General features: G+C 35.8%; 3 protein-coding genes and 2 non-coding genes across 5 annotated transcripts; 3 read left to right on the forward strand and 2 right to left on the reverse strand.

The window, feature by feature from the left end:
* Positions 830-4,423, reverse strand: LOC104777617 (trimethylguanosine synthase). The gene is made up of 12 exons (XM_010501897.1): positions 4,297-4,423; positions 4,136-4,190; positions 4,016-4,049; positions 3,848-3,927; positions 3,321-3,767; positions 3,092-3,222; positions 2,469-2,635; positions 2,143-2,374; positions 1,798-1,933; positions 1,632-1,726; positions 1,403-1,526; positions 830-1,171 (listed from the first exon to the last, which is right to left on the reverse strand). Exons 1-12 carry the CDS (start codon positions 4,386-4,388, stop codon positions 1,106-1,108), a joined length of 1,659 nt encoding a protein of 552 aa, XP_010500199.1. The 5' UTR covers positions 4,389-4,423; the 3' UTR covers positions 830-1,105.
* LOC104777619 (THO complex subunit 5A) lies at positions 5,037-8,853 on the forward strand. The gene is given in 5 exon segments (XM_010501899.2): positions 5,037-5,439; positions 5,442-5,557; positions 5,698-6,034; positions 6,118-6,419; positions 6,517-8,853. Coding segments are annotated over 5 exon segments (1,344 nt in total). The 5' UTR covers positions 5,037-5,096; the 3' UTR covers positions 6,763-8,853.
* On the reverse strand, positions 7,619-9,037 carry LOC104777618 (cation/calcium exchanger 4-like). The gene is made up of 2 exons (XM_010501898.2): positions 8,478-9,037; positions 7,619-7,706 (listed from the first exon to the last, which is right to left on the reverse strand). Exons 1-2 carry the CDS (start codon positions 8,843-8,845, stop codon positions 7,685-7,687), a joined length of 390 nt encoding a protein of 129 aa, XP_010500200.1. The 5' UTR covers positions 8,846-9,037; the 3' UTR covers positions 7,619-7,684.
* On the forward strand, positions 9,364-9,435 carry TRNAP-AGG. Its single transcript has one exon. It is a non-coding gene; the product is annotated as a tRNA-Pro (tRNA).
* TRNAR-UCG lies at positions 16,284-16,355 on the forward strand. Its single transcript has one exon. It is a non-coding gene; the product is annotated as a tRNA-Arg (tRNA).

The following is a 19,148-nucleotide window of genomic DNA, read 5'->3' on the forward strand; positions in this document are numbered from 1 at the left end:
TACTTTTTTGCCATTTACTAATGTTAACTAAGTGAATAATCATTTAATTTTTCATCCAACAAGAACAAATTATAATGTCTTCTCAACTTCCCAACGAATAGATGTTAATATGTGTATTGGATACTAATTATTTTGATTTGCCTGTCTTTTTATCAAAAGCAAATTGTCTAGCAAATGATTCAAAATTTACAATACTAAAGATATTCTGTATGGTTCCATTCTCAGTTTTGTGTTGTCTTTTACTTTCTCGGTTTTTTTTTCCCTTTAGAGCCCTATATATATTTTGTAACTATGCCTTTTCAGTTAATTTACCAACTTTGTAATTGGCTTTTCTTATGTGAAATTATAACAAAATTGTGTGAAGTAAAGTACATTTCCAAACTTTTATAAAATCACGCATCCACATCACACACGTTATTGGCTTGCAATCTCTATTTATATGCAAGAATAAGAGAAGTTACCATGAAACTTACCGAACTAACTCAGCATTGAAGGAAGAAGCAAATATGTATGTGAGTGAGAGATTTTGTACAAGCTGGGCCAGAAACATGAGACATTTAGTGATGTTTTTCGAATATGGCTGTTGCTTGTAGAAGATGGCTAAAACATAAATAAATGTTCTGATTTTCTAATTCGGACAAATGTACATTTTTTTGGCTGTATATTGCTTCCCATCGTGTTCTGTTTGCTTGGCCAAACAGAGGATAAGATTCAACAGTACGATGCTGTTGCACATGATCCCGAAAAAAATGTCTGTGGAGATATAGAGTGTGAGCAACAATATAGAAAATTAGAAAGACTTTTGTCTCACTTCGTTTTCTTACACAAGTTTTCATTTTAAATTCACAGTTTGAAGCAATGATTGATTGCATAACACAAAATTTCTGAATCGGAGTTTTATATCGAATGGGCTTAAACCCTGAGTTTACCAAACACATTTTTTACATACAAACGCGTAACTTATGATCACAACACTTAAACTTATGATCACAACACTTTTCATCTACTTGGATTCAACAAGCTGACACAAATGCAGATTGCAAGGTACCTTTCGCCCTTTGGGGTCTTCCTGCATCGCCCGCTGTCTTCTTATAAGTTCTAAGAGCTATTTTTGTCTGACGTAATATGCTGTTATCGCCTTCAGCTTCCCATTTAAGTAGTTCTTTTCTACCTGAAAACATTGGTGCTTGCCCGTTAGACAAATGGAGTTTGTTTCCAATATATATATCAAATACCATACAGTTTTCACCAATGCAACATGATGACAAATCATCAGCTTTTAACCATCATGAATAAGCATCAGAATCTATCCAAATTCTTGGAACGCCTTTTTAAATTCCAAACAATATGCGCACATACATAATCGATTAACTAGGAAACTGATAAGAAAAAAAACACTTGCCTCCAGTGACCATGGAGGAGATGTTGATAAGGCTAGTTCTGCCAATTGGTTAATATCAACATTTCTTGGAAGAAACATAATGACTGTTGACGCAATGTTCATGGCCGCCTTAAATAAAGCGTCTCTGCATCATTCAGGGACAGTGAGTCAATATTTCTTATCCTCGAAAGAGATTAAGGAGCTCAAAAACTCTTAATCACATAATAAATAATCAGCACAAGAGATATACCCATCACGAGGTCTCAACATTGTCTTCATGTCATACGTACTTGCTTTAAGATAATCAGGGCCTCCCCAGGGAGGCGATAGGAATACAGTGCCTGCCTGTAAAATGAATTTTTAGTTCAGTGGCTACACGAAAACCAAAATATATAAGACGAGTTGAAGAAAAAGACCTTCAAGTTATGTGCCAAGTCAAAGAAGTCTCCCTTCACAAAGTCGATTTTATCAGCAACACCATATATGGCAGCATTATGCTGTGCTAAATCAAGTTTCTTTGGATCCAAATCAACTGCAATTACATAGTGACTCCTAAAAAGGGGCAACAAAGCAGAAAATTAGACAAGAAAATTGCCCAAAATGTTTAAAACCTTACTTCCACCAGTTGGTGGAGAACTCTTAGTTAGATTTAAATCCTGCTATCGTGAGGAAATCTAGCAATGATTGAGTGACTAAGAACTGCCAATATTATGTACTAAAAAATGTAAAAACTTGAGTATAAAGAGTGTATGTTCAATCACCTTGATGCCAACTGAATGGCATTTCCACCAACTCCTGTAAAACAGTCAATGACTATGCCTTCATTACAACGTGCGGCATGATGCTTAGCTATAAGTTCAGGAGTGACAGAAAACCATCCTTCCTCGTCCATTTTGATGCCTTCATCAAATCTGGAGAAGAGGAGGTATCTTTGGCACCAATACTTGCCAAGGATTGCAGAGTATTCTTCAAGAACACCTTTCATTCCAGTCCCTGCTCACAGAAGAATCCAAAAGATTTTAAAACCGGACCAACTGCAGCTATGAAAATTCAAAGCTACATGTATGCAATAAGTGGTATTGCAAACCTGTGTACGAATTGAGTAATTTCTTTTTGGCTCGAGCTCTTCTGGACTCCTTCTTAGCCTTGCTAACGGAATTGACAACAACAGATGCACCGTTTCCCTCTTCATCAAGAGTAGTAATATCAAAAGATTGATTTCCAACGGAAGTTTCTTGGTATGTATCAGTCAAACTGGAAACAAGGAAAATGTTAGAAGGCTGTTGCTAAAGACGCTCAACAACACATAGAAAATCAACTTTACGTTTATGAAGCATACCGGTAGTTTCAAAGTTATGGCACTTAAAATTATAACATAGCTAAATGTTTGATTCAATAGGGTTTATATCAATAGCTTCAACCAAGACCACTACACACTCTCAACGTTTTTAGTTGTACCAAAAAAGTTCTGCGTATATATCAAATATTTCCACACCAGATTGCTTATCAGTGCTCAGTACAATGGGTAAGACTGACACATACTAATTAGATCAACGTTGTAATGATCAATAGCTAATACTAAAAGATATGAAAGAAAGTATGGTTGTTTGATCCCTTGTAAAAATCTCAGTTCAACTAAGTTCAGTCCAGGAACATAATGCCATGCTAAAATCAGCAGGAGAAAGACCACATTATATTAAATTTTTATACCTGTTAACTTCCGCTATAGCTTCTGTTTCACGTTGAATCTGACAAACTCCACCAAGATCATCAGGTTTTTCAGCATTAACATCATCAGCAGGTCCAGTTCCAAACAGGGCATCATGTTGCTTCTCTGTTGTCTTAATACCAAAAAGAAAAGAATCAAACACACCTAAATGAACAAGATCTCCTGAAAGTTTACAAGAAAGATAAAAGGGCAGGTATCCATCTCAATCACCTCTACAGCCAATTCAGTCAAGTTGTGGCTTTCGTTGCTATAAGCTAGATGCTCCATCCCAAGTGGCGGCTCCCATGTGGACTCTTGTGTCTTAACATTGTAAAAATAACTCCTTCCATAATAAGAATCCCAGTAGACTTTCCATTCATTAGATTCATGTTTATCACCCTGAGACTCTCCATCTCCATTTCCCAAGAGACAGCTTCCTAAAACAACATCATGATTTTCTTTTTTCAGGGTGGTACTTTGAACACAATCATCTTCTACACACGGTTTGTGAACTTCCTCATTATCACCAATAGCATAATCAGAAGTCTTCAAATCAGAAACCAAATATAAAGTGGATGCTACATCCTTGTTGTCTTCTTCTATGAAAAGAACATTAGCCTCGTCGTTTATTTGAACCTTGAGTCCTTTCTTTTGGTAGCCTCTTGTTCTGTTTTTCCACTGCATAAGTAGATGAATTCTCAGAGCATGCCAAACTAACTAAAAACCAATGAATTTTGATAACTGGATCAAAAGGGTACCTCCTTATTTGTTCGAAAGGTAACCGGAAGACCCATAGCATTCATCTCTTTCATCAATCCCATCTCCTCAGACCTAATATCTTCAAACAAAAATTTCAAATTCAACAACTTTTAAACATCTTTACCAGAATAAGTAAAAAAACAATACTTTATAAAAGTAAGACATACTCGCAATTCCATCAACACTCTTGTTTGGGGATATCTGCAATACAAATAAAAATAACCAAAATTTGAACCCAAAATTCACAGAAACATAAGACAAAATTCAACTTTACAAAGAACACTTACGCCACTGTGTTCATGGAAGAGAGGAACCAAATGAGTATCTGTAGACCCATCGTCCCTGAGTATTTAAACAGACGAGAATCAGACAATAACAAAAAAAAAAAAAACCAGCTGAAAACTCAACGAAAGAGCTAAATCCTCTGATAAAAATCAAGAATTATTACCATAGATGGATTTGAGTAAGATTGAAGAGAGAGCCTAGAGCTACAATTGCTTCACCTTCTTCTTCTTCTACTTCGCCTCTGACCTTTCCCATTCTCTCAGGAATACGAATCAACCAAAACCTCCGTACACCCAGAGACACCTCTCTTCTTTATATTTGCTATTTAAAACGACGCGTTTTCGTGGTTTGGTAATTTATAATGTTACTTTTATGAAAACATATAAAACTGAACTAAACCGAAATTTGTCTAATTTGGTTAATTAGATGAAGCTAGCCGGCAAAAAGAAGTAAAGAACCATACTTTTTTTTAATTAATGGTTCGACTTCGTTCGGTTCGGAAATACCAAACCGAGATAATCGAAATATTATTTAAATTTTGATCCAAAATAAGGGAGTATACAAAATGAAGCCAAAATATTTAAATAATAAACTTAACCACATTTGGTTTCTATTCCAATTTCAGCACAAATTTATCAAAATAACCGTTCAAATATGTTCGGTCTGGAACTAACCTAACAAACAAAAATGACCAAAATTCAATTTACCAAACAAACCAAACAATATCAAATTAACCGAAACTAATTAATAATAACCTATTTAGTTTTATTTGTACCAAATTAAACCGAAAATTTTCATTTACAAACCGAACTAAACTCCAATTTTAGTATAACTTTGTCAAATTTTCCAAACCGAACATTGAAATACCAAAATGTCGAACCAAACCAGACCGCCTCAGTTAGAAACACAAAACCCTCTCTCGGAGCTCGGCGAGTTTAGGAGAAAGGAATCTTGCAATCGGAGATGGCGAACAACATGGTGGCTACGGCGAATAAATCACCGGTAGAGCTACTTCAAGAGACCAAAGCCTACATCGAGGCCATCTTCGAGAGGATGCTCTCAATCAAGCAAAAAGGAAAACCCAAATCCGAGAATCGAGAACTCCTCACTCAGATGTTTCTCAACTTCATCAATCTGCGAAAAGCGAATCGCGCGATTCTTGTAGAGGAAGAGAAAGTTAAAACTGAGACTGAGTTAGCAAAATCTCCGGTGGATTTCACGATTCACAATCTCATGTATGAGAAGAGTCATTACCTCAAAGCTAATAAAGCTAGCAGAGATTTCAAATCTAGGTATCCCAACATCGACTCATATCTGAACTAGAGTTCTTCAGTGAAGCTCCTGAAGCAATCAAGTCTCAAACTCTTTCAAATGATACTTCTCATGATTTGATGCTTAAAAGACTCAATTTTGAGCTTCATCAGGTAATTAATTAAGAGACTCAGTTTAAGATTCTTATGTGATTGAATATGTTTAGGCTCGAATTTGTTGGACCAAGTTCATGTTATTAGGAGTTTTTGTGGTTCAAATGTGATTTTGAGTGGTTAAGCTTTTATGCACACAGAGGAAAGAACTATGCAAGCTTAGAGAGAGGTTGGAACAACATAAGAAGAGTTTGGTGGAAAGTAATGAAGAGCGTAACAAGTTTCTGTCAAGTCTTCCAGTGCATCTCAAATCTTTAAAGAAAGCATCTTTGCCAGTACAGAGCCAGTTGAGTTTGCCGGATCCGAAGAAGCTGAAGTATCATAATTTAGCTGAGCTTCTTCCTCTGCCGCTTTATGTTATATATTCGTAGTTCATGGCACGAAAGGAAGCTTTTGAAGAGAATATAGATCTCGAGGTATCTGGGAGCCTTAAGGATGCTCAAACTTATGCCCGGGAGCAGGCAGAACAGAACTCAGGTTAGCAGTTGTGAAACCTTTTGTTGAAATTAGTACTGAAAATAAAGTCCTTATTTGCTCTTTTAAATGACATGTATATACAGAGAGTCTAAGATTGGAGGATGATGGTGAAGATGATGATGGAAAAAGGCAAAGGAAACGACCCAAGAAAGAGGGTTCTGATGAGGGAGGACTATATGAGAGTCATCCTCTTAAAGTTGTCCTTCACGTATATGATGTTGAGATTCCAGATCCGAAATCCGATAGACCTGTCGTGCTAAAGTTTGAGTACTTGTTGAAGTTGAACGTTGTATGTGTTGGCATTGAAGAGTCTCAGGATGAACTTGAGAAAAGTATACTATGTAACTTATTTCCAGAAGATGCTGGTCTTGAGCCTCCTCATCAGGTGCATACATATATCCTTTTTATCACTTTACATTCATTTTATAACGACTATTTTCTTAAAAGCATTGATACTTACTTTCTTTTGTTTGTTTGTTCAGTCAGCAAAGCTCATTCTTGGCGATGATCATTTATTTGATATGAGCAGAACTTCGAGACCATATAAGTGGGCACACCATTTGGCGGGGATTGAGATTTTACCTGAGATGTCACCATTTTTTACTGACAAGGATACTCAGACTAGTGGTACAGCTATAGACTATGCTTCTGCGTCTGATCACCGCAATGTGCAAACCGTTCTGGAAAGAATACGGTCCCAGAAAAAGGCTAAGCTAACTCTTGTCTGAGTCACCCCACTCAGTATGTTTTTGCCCATCTTTTTGACAGTAGTAGAAGTTCTTATATTTGTAAGTCAGTTAGTTGTTGTATCTGAATTTGAAGACTGTCTTGGTATTTGTAAACTATGCACACATTGTTATGTTATATTGAGGCAACGAGAAGAAATAAACGGAATGATATATGCGGCGTTTTATTAATTAACAAAGACCGACCTCTGAAGCATAGCAATTACAAAGTAAAGAGATTCTTGATGGTCCTGTGTATGTATAGAGAGAGGTTACAATCTTAAAAATGAGAGCTCAACTCAACACCTAAGATAAGTATGACCACAAGAACTTAATTCACCATTGATTTCACCAGGACCTTAGTTCTTGCCAACAAGATGAATAAAGTCACTAGAACTTTTTTGATGAACATCTTTAATCTCTGAGCCACCTCAGGTCATTTGGTTACATTCCAGTATATGGTTGGGCAAACATATAAATTCAATTCACTAGGACGTTTACTACACAATGAGAAACTAAGCCAGCTCTGCAAGAGTTTCCAGGAGCTGCTTAAACCCCAAACAACATGCATAAAACTAAAAGGACACAACAGCAGGGCATTTAGTCTACTAAGTTACAGATGCGGCTCTGATCAAGATTTTGGTAGCTGTAATGTGATAACTAATAATCCTTATTTCCTGATCTCTAGTTAAAAATTAGTTGAAATACTTTTCACCCTCCTGACGAATCTAGTTCTCATCCTGGACAAAATGTTTCAAGCACTGATGTGTTCTTCAAAAGAAATTAAAACAAAATTGCAACAGAAGTACCTTTGAGAAGGAAATGAGAGAACATGTCCAAGGGTACATAAAAACGCATCTTCCATTTCAGCAGGATTTGGTGTTTATATTCAATTTGAATGCCTCTTTGTCCTGAAAGACTCTTATCACAGAAATTGCACTACATAGCTGCATTAGAGAACCAAGGACAGATGAGAAAAAACACACTCCAGAAAAGGATACTCTCTCTCTCTCTCTCACTGCACAAAAGGAATAGACAGCTTGACATACAACAGTGAACATTTGGCATAGATCCTAAAATAAGAGAAAAGGAAGATGCATGATTCTACACCAGCGACTAATAAGCTAGATAGTGTCTTAGATTCAGCAGAGAAACTTCTGGCATACTTCAGACTTACACAAGCAATCAAGAATCATACTACACTCATACTGCAGATTCAACAGAACCAAAAATCATGCATTAACTCGAACAGTAGATTCTAACTTCATGGTTATAGTGCTTCAGTTGTGTACATAAACAACAGGGCATTTGGTCTAGTGGTACGATTCTGGAACAGTGTAAATCCAAACAATATTTAGACAAACAAGATCATAAAACTAATTCAAGAAAATGTAGGACGAGAAAGACTTCCTCTTCTGATTGGTTTGTGGTGGAAAAGGTTAGAACACTTGTAAAAATATCTAACTGGAATATAATTAGAGTACCATACAAACTAGAAATTATTATACGGAGTACAATACAAACGAGATATCTATTTTCTAGAGGAAAAACCTAAAAAATACGCCATCTAATTTTTTATGAAGATTAAAAATAACCCCACGTGGTTAATTAGTTGCAAATAAAGACACTGTTATCCTTTTATTTTCCCCCAAATCGATTTGGGATCTAAAAACCCTAAAACAAAATTTTTTCAAATCCCGAATGGGTTCTTTGATTACCTCAAAGCGATATCCATTGTCACCTTACCAACCATCAAAATCACCATCAAAACAACCAATGTGAAAAGGAAGAAACTCAAGTCTCTAATGAAACATTTTTTATCGATCTTAACTTCTTTGTCCGCAACACAAAGCGAAACAATCCCAACAACAACAAAAGTTACAAATACGGCACCACCCAAGACGTTATTAAGACCCACTTCTCCTTTGTTCGAACCAACAAAAGCAGCTATACTCGCAAACACATCAGGCGCGCGGTTACCAAGTGGAAGCAAAGTAACACCAACAACAGTTGGAGGTAACTTCAAAAGCTTAGAAAGCTTCTCCAACGAACAACAAAAGTAATCAGCAGCAGTATTACCCAACATATAAAACGGATCAACAAGCCAAACCCCTAACCAAAGAAGTTGAGCTAATCAAAGAACCCATTCAGGATTTGAGAAAATTTTGCTTTTAGGGTTCTTAGATCCCACGTTGATTTGGGGGAACAATAAAAGGGCAACAATGTTTTTATTTACACATGGTGTTATCTTTTAATCTTAGTTAACAATTCTGTCACTATTGTTACACATGGTGTTATTTTTTAAGCATGGATCTACTATTATAAATAGAACGATGGTTTTTTAAAACAACATAAATTAAATCAGGTATTTTTTTGTCCAATTTAACAACTACAAATATTAAACGTTCAAAAAAAAATTAGATGACGTATTTTTTACGTTTTTTCTTTATTTTCTACCGAATATGGAAATGACTATTTCATCTAATTTTCAATTAAGAAAAGGTCACATAGACTAGATCCAGGGACAGCCTACTAAACTAATTATATAGTAAAAGTCAACTAAGAGAATGAAATAAAAAATATGATCAAACTGTTCAACGAACGGGGCATTTGGTCTAGTGGTATGATTCTCGCTTAGGGTGCGAGAGGTCCAGAGTTCAATTCTCGGAATGCCCCATTGACTTTATCGGAAATTTTGTTCTAAAGTCTTGCTGAAAATGTTATAACTAAGAATCTACCCTTTGATTTTTTTTTTCAGTGGTCAGGTTATATAGACCAAACAGCAAGTAATTAACGTAAATTTCAGCATGAAAATAAACCATATTTCCTTAAAACTTTCAATATCAAGTGTGTTAGGGGTGGATCTCACCCCTACAATAGGCCCAGCCCAGAAAAGGCCTAAAGGAATCACTAGGCCAAGAAGGCTATTTTGGTCTTTTCGGATGACGAACCGACACAATAATCTATAAATATTGATTGCACGGCGTATGACAAAAAGACACAAAAAACGGAGGGGGAATTTGTACGAGAGAACAGGTTCTCGAAGTATCGATTAGACGAGCTCGCAGTTCGTCAATTGTTTCATTTTCGTCATTTTCTAACCCGTCGTTATCAATTGTAGCCCGAATTTTTCATATATTAAAGAGAACTTTGACCCTCTAGATACCGAACTAAAATAATTTAATTGGACCGATTTGGACATCAACAAAGTGTTGAAAGGCAGACCAAAGAATAAGTTTCAACTGTCACGTACCTTCACTCATGTCTGGCAACGTCTCTGTATTTAATCAACGAACTCCAGCCAATGAATATTAATGCTTCCCTTGCATTTCATCAGGTGTAGATTAGAGACACCAGTAGTTGCGCACAAACATTTTAACAAACAAAGGACCATGACTCAGCTATTGCTTTCACATCCATTGACTTCAACCAGAAAACACCTCCCTCCGCTGATTCAATCTGAAAACATGAGACAGTACTTAAACTAGTATTGTACCAATAGATACTCCAAACCCAAACCATATCAATATGGAATGTATCGCACGTAAATTTCAATGAATCTTGCATCTAAAACTTTGAGAATCAAGATCAGGTCGAGCAGCAAACTAAAACTTTTTTAGTTTAAATGATCTGCAGAAAGCACATGCATTTATTCAACTCAGAATTCTTGCATCTATATCTGTCATTGGTGCCTGATTTTTCTCACATCACATTCAGCATTTCAACTAAGTTAATCTACATAACGATTCACCAAAATTATGCATGTATTGTCTAGGGTCGTCAATAACAAAGAACTTGGCATAGTCATAGTGGCATGATCAAGACTATCACATTAAGATAAAAGAGATTATGATGAATCGAATTACAGGAGGATTTTCAACTGATTGATATAACGCTAATTATAAATGTAGGATGCGAAGACTATCCATTTCTAATGATTTTTTGCAGATAATTTTCTTTTGGTCTATTTCTATCGAGAGTACATTGAAAACCATAATCCACATTCAAAGATAATTAGCCTGTTCGTTAAGTTGCCGCAGCAATCACATCCTGCGACTAGAAATATAAAAGTTGCCGGAGTTTAAAACAAGTCGTCGCTTCTGTTAAATCTATGAAATGAGTCGCCGCTTCCGTTAAAACAAGTCGCAGCGGCAGTGTTAACTATCGCTTGTTTTTCATGGCGACAAATAATACACTGGTATATTCTCCGTAAAATTAGCCGCAACGGCAGCTTTCACGTTTATTTGGCCATGTTGACATTTAAATTTTGGCCGCCGGAAGGAGACGCAGCGGCAACGTAACGAACATGCTCAATACCATTCGACTGAATTGAAAGAGATCTCACAGAATATATATCTTGGATCATCCTATCAAGACTAACTTATTAAGTAAAAGTCAACTTAGAGAACAAGACCAATATGATCAAAAACATATGGTGGCATTCAATATTTAAACCAAAGTACTTAGCAATAGGGCATTGGTCTAGTGGTATGATCCTCGCTTTGGGTGTGAGAGGTCCCGAGTTTGATTCTTGGAATGCTTCATTGTCAGTATTTATAATCAGTATTTCAATTTTTTTATTTTTTAATAACATGAAAGAATATGGCCAAAGATGACCAAATTAAAGCAAGTGAACACAATATGACCAAATATGGTAATCTTTCATGTTTAACTTAAATTTTACAGCAAGAGGGCATTTGGTATAGAGGTATGATTCTCGCTTTGGGTGCGAGAGGTCCCGAGTTCGATTCTCGGAATGCCCCGTTGACTTTTTGGATATCAGATTTAAATACTAGGTAAGAACTATCATGGAACTACATGTTCTTTAGTACATTTTCCTATCAAGACTAACTTATTAAGTAAAAGCCAACATAGAGCACAAGACCACAATATGACCAAATACATATAGTTGCCATCAATGTTTAAACCATAGTACTTAGTAATAAGGCATTTGGTTTAGTGGCATGATTCTCGCTTTGGGTGCGAGAGGTCCCGAGTTCGATTCTCGGAATGCCCCGTTGACTTTTTGCATGTGAGATTTAAATACTAGGTAAGAACTATGATGGACCAACATGTTCTTTAGTGCATTCTCATATCAAGATGAGCTTATTAAATAGAAGTAAACTTAGAGCACAAGACCACAATATGGCCAAATACATATGGTGACCTGCAATGTTTAAACTAAGTGCTTAGCAATAAATGATTTGCTCTAGTGAAATTATTCTCAGAATGCTTCATTGACTTTTTCGAAAACAATATGTAAAAAATGGCCATTCAAAATCAATGGATATAAACATTTGGTGCCTAGTTTGTCAGTATTTCAAAAAAAAAAAATTAAAAACATGAAAGAATATGGCCAAAGATGACCAAATTAAAGCAAGTGAACACAATATGACCAAATATTGTGATCTTTCATGTTTAACTTAAATTGTACATCAAGAGGGCATTTGGTCTAGTGGTATGATTCTCGCTTTGGGTGCGAGAGGTCCCGAGTTCGATTCTCGGAATGCCCCGTTGACTTTTTGGATATCAGATTTAAATATTAGGTAAGAACTATCATGAAACAACTTGTTATTTAGTGCATTTTCCTATCAAGACTAACTTATTAAGGAAAAGTCAACTTAGACCACAAGACCACAATATGACCAAATATATATGGTGGCCTGCAATGTTTAAACTAAGTGCTTAGCAATAAGGGATTTGCGCTAGTGATATGATTCTCACAATGCTTCATTGACTTTTTCCAAAACAATATGTGTTAAATGGCCATTCAAAATCAATGGATATAAACATTTGGTGCCTAGTTTGTCAGTATTTATAATCAGTAATTCAAAAAAAAAATTTAACAACATGAAAGAATATGGCCAAAGATGACCAAATTAAAGCAAGTGAACACAATATGGCCAAATATGGTAATCTTTCATGTTTAACTTAAATTGTACAGTATGAGGGCATATAGTCTAGTGGTATGATTCTCGCTTTGGGTGCGAGAGGTCCCGAGTTTGATTCTCGGAATGCTCCGTTGACTTTTTGGATATCAGATTTAAATACTAGGTAAAAACTATCATGGAACTACATGTTCTTTAGTGCATTTTCCTATCAAGACTAACTTATTAAGTAAAATTCAACATAGAGCACAATACCACAATATGACCAAATACATATGATGGCCATCAATGTTTAAACCAGAGTACTTAGCAATAGGGCATTTGGTCTAGTTGTATGATTCTCGCTTTGGGTGCGAGAGGTCCCGAGTTTGATGCTCGGAATGCCCCGTTGACTTTTTGCATGTGAGATTTAAATACTAGGTAAGAACTATCATGGAACAACATGTTCTTTAGTGCATTCTCCTATCAAGACAAGCTTATTAAGTAAAAGTCAACTTAGAGCTAAAGACCACAATACGATAAAATACATATGGTGGCCTTCAATGTTTAAACCAAAGTACTTGCAATAGGGCATTTGCTCTAGTGGTATGATTCTCGATTTGGGTGCGAGAGGTCCCGACTTTGATTCTCGGAATGCCCCATTGAATTTTTTCAAAACTATATGTTTTAAATGGATAGGTAGAGTCATTCGATATAATCATTTGGTGCCTCGTTTATCATTATTCATAATCAGTATTTCTACAATGTTTTTAATAACATGAAAGAATATGGCAAAATATGTCCAAATAAGAGAGAGTGACCACAATATGACCAAATATGGAGATCGTCAATGTTTAACCTTAATTGTGTAGCAAGAGGGCATTTGGTCTAGTGGTATGATTCTCGCTTTGGGTGAGAGAGGTATCGAGTTCAAGTCTCAAAATGCCCCTTTGACTTTTTGGATGCGTAAGTTAAATACTAGGTAAAAACTATCATCGAAAAAAATGTTATTTAGTGCATTTTCCTATCAAGACTAACTTATTAAGTAAAAGTCAACATAGAGCACAAGACCACAATATGACCAAATACATATGGTGGCCATCAATGTTTAAACCAGATTACTTAGCAATAGGCCATTATGTCTAGTGGTATGATTCTCGCTTTGGGTGCGAGAGGCCCCGAGTTCGAATATCGGAATGCCCTGTTGAATTTTTTGATGTAAGATTTAAATACTAGTTAAAAATTATCATGGAACTACACGTTCTTTATTGCATTTTCCTTTCAAGACTAACTTATTAAGTAAAAGTCAACATAGAGTACAAGACCACAATATGACCAAATACATATGGTGGCCTTCATTGTTTAAACCAAAATACTTAGCAATATCGCATTTTGTCCAATGGTATGATTCTTGCTTTGGGCGCGAGAGGTTCCAAGTTCAATTCTAGGAATCCCCCTTTGTCTTTTTGGATGTAAAATTTAAATACTATGTAAGAACTATCATGGAAAAACATGTTCTTTAGTGCATTTTTCTATCAAGACTAACTTGTTAAGTAAAAGTCAACACAGAGCACAAGACCACAATATGACCAAATACAAATGGTGGCCATCAATGGTTAAACCATAGTACTTAGCAATAAAACATTTGGTCTTGTGGTATGATTCTCGCTTTTGGTACGAGAGGTCCCGAGTTCGATTCTTGGAATGCCCCGTTGACTTTTTGCATGTGAGATTTAAATACTAGGTAAGAACTATCATGGAACAACATGTTCTTTAGTGCATTCTCCTATCAAGATGAGCTTATTAAGTAAAAGTAAACTTAGAGCACAAGACCACAATATGAACAAATACATATGGTTACCTGCAATATTTAGCAATAAATTATTTGCTCTAGTGATATGATTCTCAGAATGCTTCATTGACTTTTTCCAAAACAATATATGTTAAATGGCCATTCAAAATTAATGGATATAAACATTTGGTCCCTAGTTTGTCAGTATTTATAATTAGTATTTCAAAAAAAGAAAAATTACCAACATGAAAGAATATGGCCAAAGATGACCAAATTAAAGCAAGGGAACACATTATGACCAAATATGGTAATCTTTCATGTTTAAGTTAAATTTTACAGCAAGAGGGCATTTGGTCTAGTGGTATGATTCTCGCTTTGGGTGCGAGAGGTCCCGAGTTAGATTCTCGGAATGCCCCGTTGACTTTTTGGATATCAGATTTAAATAATAGGTAAGAACTATCATGGAACTACATGTTCTTTAGTGCATTTTCCTATCAAGACTAACTTATTAAGTAAAAGTCAACATAGAGCACAAGACCACAATATGACCTAATACATATGGTGGCCATCAATATTTAAACCATAGTACTTAGAAATAGGGCATTTGGTCTAGTGGTAAGATTCTCGCTTTGGGTGCGAGATGTCCCGAGTTCGATTCTCGGAATGCCCCGTTGAATTTTTGCATGTGAGATTTAAATACTAGGTAAGAACTATCATGGAACAACATGTTCTTTAGTGCATTCTCCTATCAAGATGAGCTTATTAAGTAAAAGTAAACTTAGAGCACAAGACCACAATATGACCAAATACATATGTTGACCTGCAATGTTTAAACTAAGTGCTTAGCAATAAATGATTTGCTCTAGTAATATGATTCTCAGAATGCTTCATTGACTTTTTCCAAAACAATATGTGTTAAATGGCCATTCAAAATCAATGGATATAAACATTTGGTGCCTAGTTTGTCAGTATTTATAATCAGTATTTCAAAAAAAAATTACCAACATGAAAGAATATGGCCAAGATGACCAAATTAAAGCAAGTGAACATAATATGACCAAATATGGTAATCTTTCATGTTTAACATACATTTTACAGCAAGAGGGCATTTGGTCTAGTGGTATGATTCTCGCTTTGGGTGCGAGATGTCCCGATTTCGATTCTCGGAATGCCCCGTTGACTTTTTGGATATCGGATTTAAATACTAGGTAAGAATTATCATGGAACTACATGTTCTTTACTGCATTTTCCTATCAAGACTAACTTATTAAGTAAAAGTCAACATAGAGCACAAGACCACAATATGACCAAATACATATGGTGGCCATCAATATTTAAACCATAGTACTTAGCAATAGGGCATTTGGTCTAGTGGTATGATTCTCGCTTTGGGTGCGAGAGGTCCCGATTTCGATTCTCGGAATGCCCCATTGACTTTTTGGATATCAGATTTATATACTAGGTAAGAACTATCATGGAACTACATGTTCTTTAGTGCATTTTCCTATCAAGACTAATTTATTAAGTAAAAGTCAAGATAGAGCACATGACCACAATATGACCAAATACATATGGTGGTAATCAATGTTTAAACCATAGTACTTTGCAATAGCGCATTTTGTCATGTGTTATGATTCTCGCTTTTGGTGCGAGAGGTCCCGAGTTCAATTCTCGAAATGCCCCGTTGACATTTTGCATGTGTGATTTAAATGCTAGGTAAGAACTATCATGGAACTACATGTTATTTAGTGCATTCTCCAATCAAGATGAGCTTATTAAGGAAAAGTAAACTTAGAGCACAAGACCACAATATGACCACATACATATGGTGGTAATCAATGTTTAAACCATAGTACTTAGCAATAGGGCATTTTGTCTTGTGGTATGATTCTCGCTTTCGGTGCGAGAGGTCCCGAGTTCGATTCTCGAAATGCCCCGTTGACTTTTTGCTTGTGAGATTTAAATGCTAGGTAAGAACTATCATGGAACTACATGTTATTTAGTGCATTCTCCTATCAAGAAGAGCTTATTAAGGAAAAGTAAACTTAGAGCACAAGACCACAATATGACCAAATACATATGGTGACCTGCAATGTTTAAACTAAACAGTTAGCAATGAATGACTTTCTCTAGTGATATGATTCTCAGAATGCTTCATTGACTTTTTCCAAAACGATATGTGTTAAATGGCCATTCAAAATCAATGGATATAAACATTTGGTGCCTAGTTTGTCAATATTTATAATCAGTATTTCAAAAAACAAAATTACCAACATGATAGAATATGGCCAAAGATGATCAAATTAAAGCAAGTTAACACAATATGACCAAATATGGTCTTTCATGTTTAACTTACATTTTACAGCAAGAGGGCATTTGGTCTAGTGGTATGATTCTCGCTTTGGGTGCGAGAGGTCCCGAGTTCGATTCTCGGAATGCCCCGTTGACTTTTTGGATATCGGATTTAAATACTAGGTAAGAATTATCATGGAACTACATGTTCTTTACTGCATTTTTCAATCAAGACTAACTTATTAAGTAAAAGTCAACATAGAGCACAAGACCACAATATGACCAAATACATATGGTGGCCATCAATATTTAAACCATAGTACTTAGCAATAGGGCATTTGGTCTAGTGGTATGATTCTCGCTTTGGGTGCGAGAGGTCCCGAGTTCGATTCTCGGAATGCCCCGTTGACTTTTTGGATATCAGATTTAAATACTAGGTAAGAACTATCATGGAACTACATGTTCTTTAGTGCATTTTCCTACCAAGACTAACTTATTAAGTAAAGGTCAACATAGAGCACAAGACCACAATATGACCAAATACATATGGTGGCCATCAATGTTTAAACCATAGTACTTAGCAATAGGGCATTTTGTCTTGTGGTATGATTCTCGCTTTGGGTGCGAGAGGTCCCGAGTTCGATTCTCGAGATGCCCTGTTGACTTTTTGCATGTGAGATTTAAATACTAGGTAAGAACTATCATGGAACAATATGTTCTTTAGTGCATTCTCCTATCAAGATGATCTTATTAAGTAAAAGTAAACTTAGAGCACAAGACCACAATATGACCAAATACATATGGTTACCTGCAATGTATAAACTAAGTGCTTAGCAATAAATGATTTGCTCTAGTAATATGATTCTCAGAATGATTCATTAATTTTTCCGAAACAATATGTGTTAAATGGCCATTCAAAATCAATGGATATAAACTTTTGGTAAGTCAACATAGAGCACAAGACCACAATATGACCAAATACATATGGTGGCCATCAATATTTAAACCATAGTAGTTTGCAATAGGGCATTTGGTCTAGTGGTATGATTCTCGCTTTGGGTGCGAGAGGTCCCGAGTTCGATTCTCGGAATGCCCCGTTGACTTTTTGGATATCAGATTTAAATACTAGGTAAGAACTATCATGGAACTACATGTTCTTTAGTGCATTTTCCTATCAAGACTAACTTATTAAGTAAAGGTCAACATAGAGCACAAGACCACAATATGACCAAATACATATGGTGGCCATCAATGTTTAAACCATAGTACTTAGCAATAGGGCATTTTGTCTTGTGGTATGATTCTCGCTTTGGGTGCGAGAGGTCCCGAGTTCGATTCTCGGAATGCCCCGTTGACTTTTTGGATATCAGATTTAAATACTAGGTAAGAACTATCATGGAACTACATGTTCTTTAGTGCATTTTCCTACCAAGACTAACTTATTAAGTAAAGGTCAACATAGAGCACAAGACCACAATATGACCAAATACATATGGTGGCCATCAATGTTTAAACCATAGTACTTAGCAATAGGGCATTTTGTCTTGTGGTATGATTCTCGCTTTGGGTGCGAGAGGTCCCGAGTTCGATTCTCGAGATGCCCCGTTGACTTTTTGCATGTGAGATTTAAATACTAGGTAAGAACTATCATGGAACAACATGTTCTTTAGTGCATTCTCCTATCAAGATGAGGTTATTAAGTAAAAGTAAACTTAGAGCACAAGACCACAATATGACCAAATACATATGGTTACCTGCAATGTATAAACTAAGTGCTTAGCAATAAATGATTTGCTCTAGTGATATGATTCTCAGAATGCTTCATTGAGTTTTTCCAAAACAATATGTGTTAAATGGCCATTACAAATTAATGGATATAAACATTTGGTGCCTAGTTTGTCAGTATTTATAATCAGTATTTCAAAAAAAAAAAAATTACCAACATGAAAGAATATGGCCAAAGATGACCAAATTAAAGCAAGTGAACACATTATGACCAAATATGGTAATCTTTCATGTTTAACTTAAATTTTACAGTAAGAGGGCATTTGGTATAGTGGTATGGTTCTCGCTTTGGGTGCGAGAGGTCCCGAGTTCGATTCTCGGAATGCCCTATTGACTTTTTGGATATCAGATTTAAATACTAGGTAAGAACTATCATGGAACTACATGTTCTTTAGTGCATTTTCGTTTTAAGACTAACTTATTAAGTAAAAGTTAACATAGAGCACAAGACCACAATATGACTAAATACATATGGTGGCAATCAATGTTTAAACCATAGTACTTAGCAATAGGGCATTTGGTCTAGTGGTATTATTCTTGCTTTAGGTGCGAGAGGTCCCGAGTTTGATTCTTGGAATCCCCCGTTGACTTTTTGCATGTGAGATTTAAATACTAAGTAAGCACTATCATGGAACAACATGTTAGTTAGTGCA

This window comes from Camelina sativa, chromosome 3 (assembly GCF_000633955.1).
Source record: "Camelina sativa cultivar DH55 chromosome 3, Cs, whole genome shotgun sequence".
Classification (NCBI taxonomy): Eukaryota; Viridiplantae; Streptophyta; class Magnoliopsida; order Brassicales; family Brassicaceae; genus Camelina; species Camelina sativa.

Bases quoted from the DNA above. Each gene is read 5' to 3' on its own strand.
- LOC104777617 (XM_010501897.1), bottom strand. From the start codon at position 4,388: ATGGGAAAGGTCAGAGGCGAAGTAGAAGAAGAAGAAGGTGAAGCAATT. The intron at 4,050-4,135 runs GTAAGTGTTCTT...TTTGTATTGCAG, and splicing joins TCTTCCATGAACACAGTGGC to ATATCCCCAAACAAGAGTGT. The intron at 1,527-1,631 runs GTATATCTCTTG...TGAATGATGCAG, and splicing joins ATGTTGAGACCTCGTGATGG to AGACGCTTTATTTAAGGCGG.
- LOC104777618 (XM_010501898.2), bottom strand. From the start codon at position 8,845: ATGTTGGGTAATACTGCTGCTGATTACTTTTGTTGTTCGTTGGAGAAG. The intron at 7,707-8,477 runs GTAATCAAAGAA...TCTCTAATGCAG, and splicing joins ACAATGGATATCGCTTTGAG to CTATGTAGTGCAATTTCTGT.